The sequence below is a fragment of the Larus michahellis genome, chromosome 4 (genome assembly GCF_964199755.1).
Source record: "Larus michahellis chromosome 4, bLarMic1.1, whole genome shotgun sequence".
In the NCBI taxonomy this organism is placed as follows: Eukaryota; Metazoa; Chordata; class Aves; order Charadriiformes; family Laridae; genus Larus; species Larus michahellis.
The window spans coordinates 1,334,802-1,349,464 of record NC_133899.1 but is presented as its reverse complement, the minus strand read 5'-3'; the positions used below and the strand labels follow the sequence as shown (position 1 = coordinate 1,349,464).

Genomic DNA, 14,663 nt, shown 5'->3' with positions numbered 1-14,663 from the left:
CACTGGCTGCAGCCAGTGCCAGACGTCACCCCACCGCCAGTGTCGCTCGCTCCTCATTGGCCGTCGGACACGGCCGGGAGCCGCCGCGGGCCGTTAGCTGTAGGGGGCGGCCGCCATCGCTACGGCGGCTGCCGCGGGACAAGCCCATCGTTCCGCGAAGGTACCGGCGGCCAGCATGGAGTCCGGGGAGCGCACGGAGACTGGGAAGCGCACGGCGGAGGCGGCGGCGGAGGCTGGGCCCGTCTTCACGCTGGAGGAGGTGGGGAAGCGGAACTCCAGCCACGAGGCCTGGCTGGTCATCCACGGGCGTGTCTACGATGTCACCCGCTTCCTGGAGGAGGTGAGGCCGGGTGGGGCGGGGTCCCGTCCTGTCCCCTCAGGGGCCGCCGGGGGGAATGACGGGGCCTGGGGGGGCTGAAGGAGGGAGGAGAGGGCCTTGTGGCGGGGGGCTGAGGGGAGCGGGGAGGGCGTGCGGGGCTGAGAAGGGAGGGGAGGGCCTGGGAGGGGGAAGAATAGAGGGGGCGGAGGGGTGCCATGGCGGGCAGAGATCACGGGGGAGGCTACAAGGGGAAGAGGAGACGAGTAGGCCTGGGGGCGGGGGGGCTCCTGAGGCAGGGCTCTAGCCTCAGGCTGTGGGACCTCGGCATCCCCCTTGCCCCGAGGGAGGGGTCCAGAAGCCCCGAGGAGGGTCCCCAAGAGACCCGGTGGTCCGTTGGCCACCGGCGCGGTTTATCTGCAAGTCCTGCCCCAGCTCAAAGACACCTGCGAGAAACGGGAGAGTCATGGCAAAGACCAGCTGAGGGCAGGGGTTGCGCTTCTACTCGCTGGAGTCAGCTTCTGTCTTCTGACAAAATCTGTTCAGGCATGCCTTACGTAGGAGGTGCAGCTCTCCTTGAGCCACGTTACTGCACTTCTGGTCTTGTAGGGTAAACGGTGTCGGGCTGGCAGTAGTTTACATGTGACATCTCCAGGGACACCCCAGAACTTAAGGGAGAGAGTCATGGTGATTCAGTAGGTGAGCATCTGCTGCACTAATGCCTTCCCAGAGGTGACCGTGCACGAGTGATTCAGAAAGGGTGCAATCTCTGCTGCGTAATCGCCAGTTCTCTTCAATGTGGGGGACAAAAATTGCTTCTAGACTCAATGCTTTTGACTTCTGTTTTTGTGAAGGTTGAGAGTGATATCATTAGTGTTTGGAGATGAAAATAGAGTAGGAAGAAATGGTAAAATTTCAAATGGCTCTTATCCCAGCTTAAAAAAACACCAAACCCTTTGTAGCATCTACAGGATAATGCAAGAAAGTTAGTCTGAATCATCTCTAAAAGAAGGGCACTTCACTGAAAAGATGCCTGTTGCTGCTTGCTAGGTTTGCTTGTCCAAATTAAACTCTGATTTTCCTCCAGGCATATACGATTAAAGCATGTCTGCTATGTAGTCATAACATATAATGACAAAGCTACCTTGGTGACGTGTAGAGGCTTATCAGATTGGAGGAGAGAACGATAACCTGGCAGCTTTTCTACAGCGGCCTGACAGCTGGAGGTAGTGGCTTTCTGTGTAACTTTCAGTTTTATAAAGTTGGACGCAACCGATTTTGTTCATTGGATCCAGCATCATGACGCTTCATTCAGAATTTGACTTGGGCTTTGAGTCTTCCCCCCGTTTATTTTAAGAGAGCCTCTAAGGTATTTCAGCGAACAAATTAGGGAGTGTCTTTTACTACGGTGGCTTGAGCTGGCCTTTGCCATAGCCAGTTCTGCACTGTTTATAGCTTTTGTAATGAAAAATCTTGCTCTCACAGGACCATAAATGGATCCTGGCTGCTCGCTCCTTTGCTCACCAGTGTCTGCTGTTGGTTCTCCAGCACTGTTTGCAGATGTCTCTGCGTCAGGTGCAGGATCTGAAAAGCTGCCTGCTGAGCAGCTGCTCTTCTTGGGTCTTTGATACTTGAGAGAGACTCTAGGAACCCAGTACGCTGGAAAGAAAAGTACGTGGGACAGAGAAGAAACTAGCAGCTGATGCTCAGCTGTTTGTTTTACAGGAGAGCCCACAGGTCCGGCTGAGGTGAAGGACCTGTTGCACACTTAGTCGCATGCATCTACAGCAAGATGCAAACTGTACTGTAAAGAGCTTGTAGTCAGGGTGGGAAGCAGAGGACAATCATATTGAGTGTGACTCTAACTCAAGAAGCTCTTAAATGGTGGAGCTGCAAGCAGAAGTAAGGTACTTGGATTCCTCTTCCAGGGTCAGTTCACAAGACCAGGAGTTTTCCAGCTGGTACGTGAGGATTTTTTGAGCAGCTGACTGCCTCCTTCGACCTGCACGCCCCCTCCAGTGTTTGGGTTCCCCGGCACTAGGCCAAACCTGTCATCTGGCATCTATCAAATTCCTGAGAGCGCGCAGTGGAGTAGAAAGCTGTGGGCCCAGCTACTTCTGCTGATCATATGAAACAGGCAGGATGACGGGTGTATTTTGAAGAATGTTTGTTACTCCACTAGTTTCTGAAATCTTTCATGTTTGCACCTTGAAGTCTAGTACAAGAACCAGGGGGCATCAGAGAAGCTGGCTGGAGCCAGGTTCAAAACAAATGGTGTTTCTTCACGCAACAGGGAGCAGACCAGTGAAACTCCTTGACAAAGGTTGTTCTGGATGCAAGAAGGTTAAGTAGATTCAGGGGAAGACCAGGCAAAAATGCGGAAAAACAGTTCACTGCTGGTTTCTAAATAACAAAACACTGTGGGTTTAGGAAGAGCCAAAAAGAGCTGGAGATTGGGACTGTGCTTGCAGAAAGTGTGTTGTCTTATGCTTGCCTCCATGTTCCAATTATAGTTGCTGCTTATCACCTTTCTGACTTAAGAGTTAGAAAAATGTTTTCAAGATATTTACCCGAGTGTGAATGACACAGTGTTTCAGAGCATGGATCCTGCGTGGTGGTCACAGTCTTCATCTCAGCATTCTGTGTAAGATAGCATCTGGGACGTGCTCCCTGGGACACCTTCAGTATTATAAATGAGCCCAGAAGAACGCTTCACTCCCCCCCAGCAAGCCAGTTTTAGCACTGCCCTGAATGTTACCTTGAGATGGTATTTCACGCTGCCCTTTCCAAGCCCTTTTTCCCATTTGTGTTTTTCTGACATGAAAAAGATCTACTTGGACTAGGGAAAGGAAGAAGAATAAGGCTACTGTTTTAACTGTGCCAGCATGGCTGACACAACACTCTGCTATGTACACCCCTCACTGACATAGTGAAACTCGTAGATCAAGGCCTAATTTATTGGCAAAAATACACTTTATATCTGTTACCCCACTGTAATCACTCGAGTGACAGGGGAACAATGTGTAGCTGATCGGAACCAGGAGTGTTTGTCTTGTTTAAAAGTTACAGTTGTCTGATAAACTGTTCTGCTTTGGAGCTTTGAGTTGCTGTAACTGCAGCTATCGGGGTTTCAGCAGGTACTCTTTCCCCTTGATCCTGTGTAGTCACTGAAGCAGTATCTAATTGTTGCCTTTTCTGGCCTTTGGTCACAGATTATTTGAACAGGATCGCTGAGTTCCACTGCAGCGTTACCTTGGAGTGATGGCGTAATCTCAAAGAAGCCTCACTGCTAAAAGATTGTGGAATTTTGCTTTGTGATTCCTGCAAACTAGGTACAGCAGGTCAGCCATTAGCTGGCCAACTCAAAGTCTGAATGTTGTGTGAAGCATGGATCAGTTTAAACTTCAATTTACTTTGTTATTTACTGTGTAATAGGAGTAACAATTAAGACATTTATCACATAGCAAAATTCTACTGAACTATAAGAACATGAATGAAAAGCAGGAGACGTGCAAAGACAGCAACTGACATTTCATGGATGTGTCTGAGACTGCAATCACTTGTGCTTCAGAAAGCCTGTAAGTGCCTGAAACAAAGTGTGATTATTTGAAATCTGAGATAGCCTTATGGCAATAGTGTATTTTTCTCCTGAATCTAGGTAATCGGACCACCAGAATACATGTTATTATTCCTGATTGCGGTAGTCTAGAAAAGCAGGTGTAGACTTTGGCCAGAGCAAAAAGGGCTGGCTGCTCAGGTAGGTGTGAACGTTGAGTGAGGAAGTGGAGGAAGGCACATCTACCTCCCCAACAGGCTCTCTGAGCTCTGGTACTGCTCACACTTATGCCCTCACCACACTGGTATTAAAATCTGTGGGTTTTAACTTGTGCCCAATCTGTAACAGACGTTTTCACAAGCATTCTTATCATAGAGGAACATAATTTATCACCATTTCGTCGCAGGACTAGAAGAGTTTGGAGATACATGTCTCTTCAGTATACCTTTTTGTCTGTTACCTGAGTCCACAAGATACAGCAGCCACCACAGTTTTGTGTCTTGGCACGCGCTGCTGCTTCTGATCACCTGATAAGTGTGACTAGAAATCTATTTGAACTGGTTTCCAAGTGGAATGAGCCTGGGTTGTGACAACTGTATCCCAAACTGGTCAGTTGGTTTCAAGTATAATGTTGTTCAAACTATGTTTGAAAAGAATAAAATATTCTACTGCTGAGAGCTCCTCTTTAAAATTATATGGTTCTAACAGAAGTTAGAGTCTTTCCAGGCAAGTACAAGGCTAAGGTAGGGTTTGTGCTCAGAAGAGCTGGTTGTTAATAGCATTATCATAGAGATGAAAGCGAAGAGGAGGGAAGTATCAGATGGTTGCTCACACCAAAGAGTCTGCAGAGTTTTAGATTCTTACCTCCTTACTGTACCAGCAGCAAGAAACCAATATTGAATACCTTTCTTTGTCTTTCTGCATTTAATTCCTGCGTACTCTGGTGTATCTGAAACCAGAACTCTGTGAGGGAGAAGGAGGAATGTCAGAGATCTGGTTTTGCTCATACTGACTTGCTCCAGCTTTGCAAGATGTTTTCAGGGAAACCTGTTCTGTATGTTAAAACAAGCTCTGAAGGGTGTGTGGCTGATGGACACCATTTGTCTAGGTGGCTGCTTGTCCTTGTTTTCTGGCTAGTTTAGTACTGGCTCATTATTATTGCACAGTAACACTCTTCCCTTTCCTGGGTAATACTCTTTCCCTTTCTTTAATACTGGGGCTAGGAATGAAAGCTTTTGCATCCCTCCTCAATGTGATGCTCTTGTGTCTGAGCTGATCCAGCAATCTAATTAGTCATAGAGCTTAGTGTTGCTTCTGAGCTCATTTGTAGTTTACAGTGGGTCTGTAACAGCAGTTGCCAGCCAGACGTATGCAGACAGGCACATGGAGTTTGTGAAGAGGCGACTCTAGGCTCTCGCCTTCTGCAATGGGTTTCCATGTTGCACTCTCAGAAGCCTTTGCCTCGTGCCTACGGTTCTGACCTGCTGCTGCTTCTGGCTCGCTCCATACCCTTCCTAAAGGCTACACAGACAGAGCATCTTCTGAGGTCTCATGAATAAATACAACTTTGGCTGATACAGAAGATGGACTATTGGAGCTGCTAATTAGGAGGTGAGTCATCAAGGGCAAACCTTCTTTGTTCACCACCTCAGAGCATCAGTAACATATTTGAAGTGAGCTTGGAGTGAATATGGGGTTGTACAACTCCCTACTTCTCCTGTTCCTCTCTGGACCCAGTTTGGTCCCAATTTGGAGAACTTTATTCAAAGATCACACTGAAATGATGCTTTTGAGAGTACCTGCTGTAGCTGTGAGTATTGCAGAGCATGAGGAAGTCCTGGGTTTTCTCCTCCCCCTAAATCTCCTGATTGTGGCAAGAGCAGGCTGGCCTCCCTTCTGCCCTGCCTGGGCCAGGGACTCCGGAGGGTGCCTTATACTGGCGATGGCTGTTGTGCTTTCACTTCCAAATGACAAGACTGTAAGACTTGTAAGACTGTTTTCTCTGCTCAGTGGTGCTGGTTATATCCTTCCAGAACTGGTGCGTCAAGACTACTGATGTTGCGGTCAACGTGTACTTTATTTGTTGTGTATGCTGAAGGCTCCAGTGACAAGGAGGTTCCGGTTCTGTTACTGCTTTAAGGAAGACTTCTGAGGACTGGTGCTTGGGCCCACCTCTTCTGTTCTTGTTTACTTTTGTCTGTTTCTGAAAAGAAACAGACATTTTTCAGCCATTACTTCCTCTGGAAATACTTTTTTTTTTTTTTTGTCACATTTTGCAACACTTCCAGCTTTCATGTTTTCCTGGAGGAGCTGTAGCTCTGGGAAGTTTTGTGGCAGAGTAAATGACTTCCTGTATAAATAGTCTGGTTTTACGTTTGCTCGGGTATGACAAGTAAGAATTGTCTGGCTGCAGTTGTGGTTGTCTAGACTAGGGAGTCCTTTCAGAAATACGATATGCCAAAACGTTTTTAAGTTTTCTTTTCATTTGGCTTGGTGATTATAGTGAAGGACGGATGTGCATGAATAAATAATTATTTTTCTTACTTGTGGATTTAGCAAGTGCATAGAAAGGCTTCAGACCCAAAGATGTAAAGAGGAGTAAACTTTACCTTTCTTCTTGTCTCTTGTATGTGCAAAGACTGGATGCCACTGAAAGCCTTTATCCACTGCATGTTCCCTGTTACTGCAGGTTTTTGACTGCCCTTTTAGGGTGGATAATTAGGAAAGCAAGGTTGTCTTCTTAAAATTCAGTTCTGATATTTTTCCATCTGAAATGAGGTTTCTGGTGACACATCCCTAAGGAGTTCTTCTAGAAGTCTAAAAGTAAATGGCCAGTTTTTCATCCCCTGGTTTCTGTGGATCTTTGCAAAAATACTTATAAAATAGCTGACAATTGGACAGTTCTGAGTAATTCGCATAGGCAATATACAGCATCACTGCAGCCGAGCCCGAGAGTGTGATCCAGGAGGCGCAGAAATGATCTAAAGGGTGGTTTTGCTGCAGCCTGTGTTTCCATTGACTCCCTTGCGCGAACAGAGACATGCATCCAACTCTGTAGTGAGCCACCCCAGCAGATAATCGCTTCTTTTTTTTTTTTTTTTTTTTTTTTTTTTTTGGAGTGTGGGTTTTCTGCTGGAGTAGTCCCTGATGTGACTCCCTCTGACATCAAGTGAGCGCGAGGGTTGGTGTGGGAGAAATGGCAGCAAGATCTGTAGCCAGGCACAGAGGGAATGGGCAGAGAGGAACCTCACTTGGCTTTACAGCTAAGGCAATCTAATAACTGACTGCTAACCAAACTGTGTCCTAGGACTGCAGACTTTGCCCTTCATGCTGCTGAGAAAGCTCCACGTTGATTTTTTGTTACATACCTGGACAATAAAGGGATTTATTCAGAATACAGAGCTCTGATATGAGGATTACAGAATTGGCTGCAGCAACTCACTGGAGTAAACAACTGGACTGTTTTTATGTCCATACTGAGTATGTTTGGTATGAGGTGTGATAGCCAAGTGGGAATATTTAGACTTTCGGCAGCAAAACCAGACAAGCTCAAGGAAGAGGGGCAATGGCAACTGTTCTGTGTCTGTGGGAAGGAAAAATATATTACAGACAGGTGTGTTAGTCCTTTGATCTGAAATTTGGTCTAATATCTCGAGTCTCCAGTTCCAGGCTTGTAGCCATTAGAGGCATTTCAGGCAGCAGTGAACAAGTCTCATCTTCTAAACTGGTGTCTTTAGTGCTTGTTGCCTGATGCTCTAGAAAACTGGGTTAGTCCCTGTGTGTGCACTCAGAAGGCTGACCACTTTATTGGATTAACTGGGTTAGCTGATGGTTCAAACCCAACTATTTGTTCACACGCCCCCTGTAAAGAGATTGTGCTTTGCGAGCTTTGTGGTTAGCGCTTTCCATTGCCAATCTGTTCCTAGAATTATGGTATTGACAGTGCTAGAGAAGAGCCCAACCCATCAAGGAAAACAGAATCGCATCAGGGTTTTTTTGTCAGTTCATAACGCTTGGTCTCACAGTTGTCTGTGACCGTCTGCTACCCACAGAAATGCTGGTGTTGTTGTGGAGCATCCTGGGGATTTAGTGCTCTCGTCGTTGCAACTTCTGTTCTTCTCCACTCCTCATTGAACAGTTATGTGTAGAGAGAGGCTGTCAGACAAACACTATTAATTTTTTGTAGTATCTGAAGATGTAGAATATGCTTTCCTCCACTGGTGTCTGTGAAGACAGTGTTGTCTTGTGCTTCACTAGCTCTCGAGTTGCCTCAGGAAAGTTCTTGATAAAATCATGCAGGAGTTGCAAGCGAGGGAGTCTGATCTATGCAGCGAAGCCCATGAAAAGCTACATGAGGATATCCTTTCTCCCGTACTATTTTCTTGACCAAATCTGTTACAGAATCACAGAAGGGATAGCTCGGCTGTGGGGGACAAAGCTGTGCTTCCCTGTGTATGTTGGGGATTCACCTCTTTGGAGGGATTTTTATTATGCAAGGTATTTTCCAGGCTGTGCAGCACACATTGTTCTCTGTGAATTCCTGAAGCAGAGGTTGGACAATTGAACCTTTGGAAGATTTTATTGATGATGTTGTTTTGAAGCATTTGTGATGAACAGAAGAGATTGGAAGGAAGGCGGCTGACACTCTTGGTACCTTTTTTGCATCTAGCCCTTTGCTCACCTGAAGTCTTCTCTTCCAGCATCCAGGTGGAGAAGAAGTTTTGCTCGAACAAGCTGGTAAAGATGCCACAGAGAGCTTCGAAGATGTTGGACATTCCACAGATGCCAGGGACATGCTCCAGCAGTACTACATAGGGGAGATCCACCCGGTAAGGACCAGCTGGCTGTGACAGCCTCTTTCAAACACATGAGGGGACCGTGTAGAAGTGTGACTCCCCTTTGTGTAACCCACTAAGCACATACACCAAGATATGTCTTGCAAAATAAGTAAGTAGTTAAGGGTTTTGGGCAGTCTCTGTGTTGTCCAGGAATTCTGTTAAGGAAAGAGGATCTCTGTTGAGGAAACAAAACTAAATTAGTCTTCTCTTTTCACCATTCAGAACATAGTTCTCACTACAATTAAGTTGGGGGCACTTAAAGAAGCTAATCTAATTGGTTCCTTCCTCAGCTGGTAGTACTGTAACTTCCCCTTGCCTTGTAATTTAGAGTTCAGGAGGGTGAGAGATCGCAGGGGCATGGCACAAACTACATGCTACAAAGATGGTGCCTTTGGGCGCTGCAGAAATGACTCCTTTGAAAACCAAATCCGGGCAATTACCCCTATGATGAGGACTGTGTACGGAACAATTCCCTCATAAAGACTGCAGGTTTCTCTTGAAGTCAGTGCTTATCTTTTTTTCTCTTTTTTTTTCCTCCTTGACAGCACGATCGTAAAAAAGAAGGTTCTAAGGTAAGCAATTAGTGCTTTACTTTTCTGTTTTAATTTCATGCTGTGGAGATGATGGTATGGTCACAAAATGAACAAAGAAGTTGTCACATGCCTTTTTTTTTTTTCTTTCTTTTTTTTCTCCTCCCTGTGGAGCTTGTGGCTTTATGTTTACGCAAACTACAGTAATGAATAAATCTTCCAAGCAAATTATACTTTTTTTTGTTTGTTTGCTCTGAAGCTCAGCAGTCACTCAGTGTGCAATTGGAAGTGTTTTTTGTGCCCTCTCTGCCCTGACATCAGCAATGTTATTTCCACACCTTGAGCCACAGAGCGTTTTTTTGCATTACTCGCTATGTCCTGACCACTGAACTGTTAGTGTTGTTGCATTCAAGCCAGGAGACAGACACAGCCACCGTGGGGTTGGCTGTAAAACAAGATTTCTCTGTTAACTGCCCTAGTAATCATTGGTGTTGCTTAAAACTCAGGTACTCCTGGATTAGAACAGGGCACAGTGTTGCAAAAATGGCTTTGAAATGGATGGGGAGAGGGAAGTGGTAATAAATAGAATCCCATCTGAGAGGTAAACATGTGCCTTGCAGCTGCCTTCTCTTCTCGCTTGGCTTGAAGGCTTGGACCCGGTGCAGCTCTGCCTTCAACAAGGCTTTCATTAGGTGTTGTTCAAAGCAGGGCCACTCGCAGAGTAGCGGGAATCAAGAAGGAAGCTGTCAACAGAGAGAGTGGCGACTGAAGCCCTGGGAGCGTTTGCTTGCTGTAGTCAGCCATAGAAAGAATAACGCAGGCTGAGTAAAACCTACTCTTGGTTATAAAGCAGGACTGCGTGATTATGCATATATTCACCTTAAGATTTATTGTTTGGGTCAACTCGATTTCATAAACAGAATCACATGCCTAAACTCTGCATAGAAATAAGTAATAATCCGAGTAGCTCCCTTGGATATGAGTTATTTTTTTTCAAATATTTTTCTTTACTGAGGAGGAAGTCCAATGAGTTATGTACAGCTAAGGTCTTTCTCCAGTGTGTAACATCTGTTTTAAAAGCAGGCCCAAGTATAATTTAAAAATAGCAGCAAGAGGTAGAAGTCAGCAATGTAAAAATAAATAGCGGGGAACAACGAAAAAGAAAAAAATTGTACATGTATACTCTTGCGACGCAGCTCAGAGGTAACTCCCCACAGATAAGTGTCAATGTTTCGCATCCGCTGAATGTATTATGGTACAAAAGTAAACACTGAAGCTCTCAAGAAATGGAGATAATTCTGTTTAGGATAGGCAGAAAAGGTGACTTTTGGCTGGTAGGTATTGATTAAACTGGAAAGTAGCAACAGCCATCGTGGAGTTCACGAAAGCCTAAATGAGAATTTCAGCTGACTGGAAAAAGTATTTAAATTTTCATAGTTTCATGAAAGGAGAAGTATAAAAGTTTGGAAACGGGTTGTGTGCAAGGGAAGAACTGAAGAGGAACATTGTGGTTGTTTGCTTCAGGGGTCAGGCAGCAGGATGGCAAACAGGGACATGGGCAGGGGTTTGGAGAGAGGATCGTAGTGAAAGGGCTCTCCGTATCAGAGTGCCAGTTACCATCCTCAGCACAGAAGACGAACAGCCTGGTTTGCGAGGTAATGAGCAAGACATTTTTTTGAGAGGGGTGCAAGTTCCAGTGTGAAGTTGAGGACTGGGTGGGAGGGATTGGATTGATGGAAAGAATGTGGAGGTGAGGATGAGGGCAAACATCACCAGAAACATCTGCGCTTGTGACAGAGGGTGGTTGGGAGAGGAAGGGAGGATTATTTTTCCTCTGTATTTGTAATCACATGTTCAGTCCTGTAGTCTTATTAGCACATGTTTAATGCTTCTTTTTTTTTCCCCCCTGCTAACTCCTTCTTTCCTCCTTCAGGATCCAAGTATGACATCCTCAGGCCAAGCAAGGTATAGTACGCTCTTAAAATAAGCGTAAGAAATTGAGGGGTTAGGATTCTCCATTTGTAGAACTGCACATTAAGTCTAATGGGCAGGGGAAAAAACCACCCTGAGGGTATTACTGCACTGTCCTTCCTGCAAGCAGATAGTCCAAAGTACGTTGCCAAACTGCAGCGCACCGAGTTACCTGCCAGGGCGTGCACCTCCCTTGCCGGACGTGGAGACACAGCCGGCGGTGAGAAGTCCCTTGCTCCACGCTGGGCAGAACAGGCATCCTGGTATTTTGCAGCTTGGAAACTTTTGGCCCCCGTGTTCATGTTACACAACTGCGGCTGCGGTCCCTGTGCACTACAGTGATTATTTGGGTGGTCGCTGCAGGCGACTCTGTGTGGCAACACAGTGATGTGCGTTTTTTTGGACGATCTTTACCATGAGCCCCCTGTTCAGTTGAAAATCCAGGAGTGCTTACAGCCAGAGCAGGGTCCTAGTCTTTCGTAGCTGATGCAGAACTCTTCTGCTAAGGAGGCTGCTGAAGGTGAGCCTGTGGCCTCTCGTTTATGAGTGAGGAAGATTTATTGTGGCATAGCTGTAGCAATTGCCATCCTTGAGTCAACTCGGCTGTTTGTATAGCACAAATTACAGTCTGACTTATTTAAGGAAAAAAACAAACCCAACCAACAACAAAAAACCCAAATTGGTTTCTCTGTGTGCCCGACTGGAAACTTCAGGAATTCAGCTGCTATTTTATAAGCCAGCCTTGCGGGCGCAGGGGCCTCTCACAGGGGCCGGGCTAGAGCTGCCCAGCCCTGTGAGCCACGGCCCGTACGGCTGCTCTGTGGGCTGACGGGACACAGGTCCCGAGAGTTCCCTAGATGAAAGCAGACGTGTAATAAGCGATGAACATCTTGAATGAATTATTAACTTGATACTTTCTTCTGGTTTATGTTGTGTGTATTTTTGTTTTGTTTTTTCTCTCCATAGTTTCTGGTCAACATGGCTAATCCCCATCTTCGGAGCACTGGTCTTAGGTTTAATGTATCGCTATTACATGTTGGATGGGAGAACCTCTTGAGCTGACCTTGCTGGGACCTCAGAAAGCCGGAAAGAGAGGGTGTGAGAGAGCGCGTGCATGCATGCAACATGTGGAGTTCTGCTTCCCTTAATCTTTTCTGCCTTGCTTTTAGCTTTGAGTCTGTCAAGTGATGTTTCTATCCATGGGACCAAGCTAATACCGAACTCCATCCTAACTCTGGGACCCACGGACCTGTCGTACTTCCCTCTTGTGGTGGCAGGGCAAGTGCAACTTCGCGGCCTCCTCTTACATTCGTGTGTGGTCTCCCTCGCGTGTGCGTGCTCCTGCGCTCTCTCTCTCCCCCTCTCTTGCTCTCTGAAGTAAACCACAGACAACCTTTTTCTTTCAATGCCTTTTCGTTAAGCCAGACAACGTGAAACAGCTGCTCATGAGCCTGTGGATTTGCCGCAGTCCTTCACGTAGCATTGTCAGAAATAAACTGCAAGTTGTCTACAGTCCTTTCCAGAAAAGATGTCCGGAGATTCGGTTCCGCAGTAACTTTCCCAGTGCATGCAGGCAACACTAATTGGGGCAGCAGGAAATTGTTAGCTTTGCTACCTCTTTCTGTACGTGTCTGTTTTTAACGGTTAAACAAATATAAGTATTTTAAAAGCAATTCTGTTCATTTTGTAATATTTGTACTTGTCCCTTCAAGATGTATATTCTGTGAAACAATTTATACCCTGAATCCTGCTTTGTTTGGGTGCTTTTGTGCTGCGTGCAGCAATGCCAGAAATGGGAACTGACATGTGGTTTCACGAAGTGCAGATTTTTCTTTCTCCCTGAGGTCTCGATCCAACACATGTATTGGAAACAAAACTCATTCTTACTCACTGTGAATGTACACCAGATGGGGGGCAAAACCAAATAAATCCTGTCTCTTTTCGCTAAATGAAAAGGGAAAGGAAATTCATTTGGGATTTGTGCATAATGCTGCTTTTGTCTTGGAATAGAGGAGGGTATTTCACTCTTCTTCTGTGTTTGTGAATCGTGTAGTCGGCCTCCAACAGTGCAGAGACAATGTAAGGTATGCTTCATGCACTGAGGCATGAATCTGTCCCTCTCTTCCAGCACATTGGTCTGTGGCTTCGGGATCTGCTAAGGAAAGGGAACTCGTGTTCCGGCGTCTGGTATCCTTCGGCAGCGTATTGTGTACGGTTGTACAACGCTGCTCTGACGCTGCTTCCCAACTCAAATGTTACAGCAAAGCTGATCACCCTTTTGAATGGCAGCAAAAAGGGAAGAGACACGCTGGGGTCTCGTTTGTGAAAACCTCCCGTAAGTTGGGGCTTTTCTTCTCTCTTGCGTGAAACTACTCTGTTCTCCAGAAGTTCGTGTAGAGGAATTTCTTGGCTGTGGAGTTACACTCTGCATTCTTAAAAACAAAGGCCAAGGAACTGCGTAGTCGCTGGGAAGGGAGGGCACTGCTGGGGCTGCATTACTCCCTCCGCCCCTCCAGCGGGCACGGGCTGGTCGCTGCCAGCAGCAGCGTCTCACGTTTGCGTGCAGTGTTTGAGCAGAGGTGCAACAGAAGTGCCCGCAGAGGTCTGCCTTCCTACAGGACGTTTTTCACTGCCATCGATTGTTTAGTCTCTTACGGTGAATTATCTGGGCAGGGAAACCTGGAGTTCACCGTTGCCAAAGTGGCTCTTGGAGATCCTACTGCAAACGACGTTTGTCCCTCCTTCTCTCCCGGCTGCTTCGGTGGTCTAGTTTCTGTTTATTCCGTCCTGACAAGAGTCTAGCAGAAGAGTATAAATCTGAGCCAAGGAAAATCTGGTGGGAAAGACCTGGGAAATTCTATTTAGCTACATTTTAAAGGATAAAGGTGACAGGCCACATAGTCATACATTAACATAGGTCTTAAAGTCAGTGAGAGGTCGGCTAATGTGAGTTTATGGAAAATAGATCTTATCAGTCTGAAATGATATTTTTATATTCCAGATTATCTGAAAATACACTGATGTGCTGCTTAGGCTTCTGTAAGGCATTCGGGTTGATACTGCGAGGTATAGTGCCTGATTTAACAAAAGCAATACAAAAATCCACGAGGACAAATTGAAAACTGAAAGATTTAACAGCGGAAAGGCGATAGCCAGTCGCTGAACGTGTTTCAGATTCACCCCAAAGAGCAGTCCATGGCTGTGTAAGATTTAGCAGTGACCTGGAAGGAGACAGATGCCCCCTGGTAAAGCCGGCGAGCTTGGCGATGGCTGCCCGGCGCGGTCTGGGTAAGATCGATGCAAGGTTGTGTATGGGAAAACGCACCAGGAACGCTGGATGTTGGGCTGCAGCGTCGCACCGAGGAAGTGGCAGAACGGGACACTGCGGGGTAAAGGTCCAGCGCGTTCCTCTCGGGCGTTCGTGGGAAGGCTCCGCTGCGTTTGGCACTGTG

General features: G+C 46.4%; 1 protein-coding gene across 1 annotated transcript; it reads left to right on the top strand.

Annotated features, from left to right (window-relative positions):
- The first annotated feature begins 66 nt into the window (after positions 1-66).
- CYB5B (cytochrome b5 type B) lies at positions 67-12,884 on the top strand. The gene is made up of 5 exons (XM_074582620.1): positions 67-340; positions 8,573-8,701; positions 9,256-9,282; positions 11,174-11,205; positions 12,178-12,884. The coding sequence occupies exons 1-5, from the start codon at positions 176-178 to the stop codon at positions 12,266-12,268; spliced, it is 444 nt and encodes a 147-aa protein (XP_074438721.1). The 5' UTR covers positions 67-175; the 3' UTR covers positions 12,269-12,884.
- The last annotated feature ends 1,779 nt before the right edge of the window (positions 12,885-14,663 follow it).

Excerpts from the sequence above, each read along its gene's own strand:
- CYB5B (XM_074582620.1), top strand. The coding sequence starts at position 176 with ATGGAGTCCGGGGAGCGCACGGAGACTGGGAAGCGCACGGCGGAGGCG. Across the intron at positions 341-8,572 it reads TCACCCGCTTCCTGGAGGAG|CATCCAGGTGGAGAAGAAGT; the intron begins GTGAGGCCGGGT and ends CTTCTCTTCCAG. Across the intron at positions 11,206-12,177 it reads ACATCCTCAGGCCAAGCAAG|TTTCTGGTCAACATGGCTAA; the intron begins GTATAGTACGCT and ends TTCTCTCCATAG.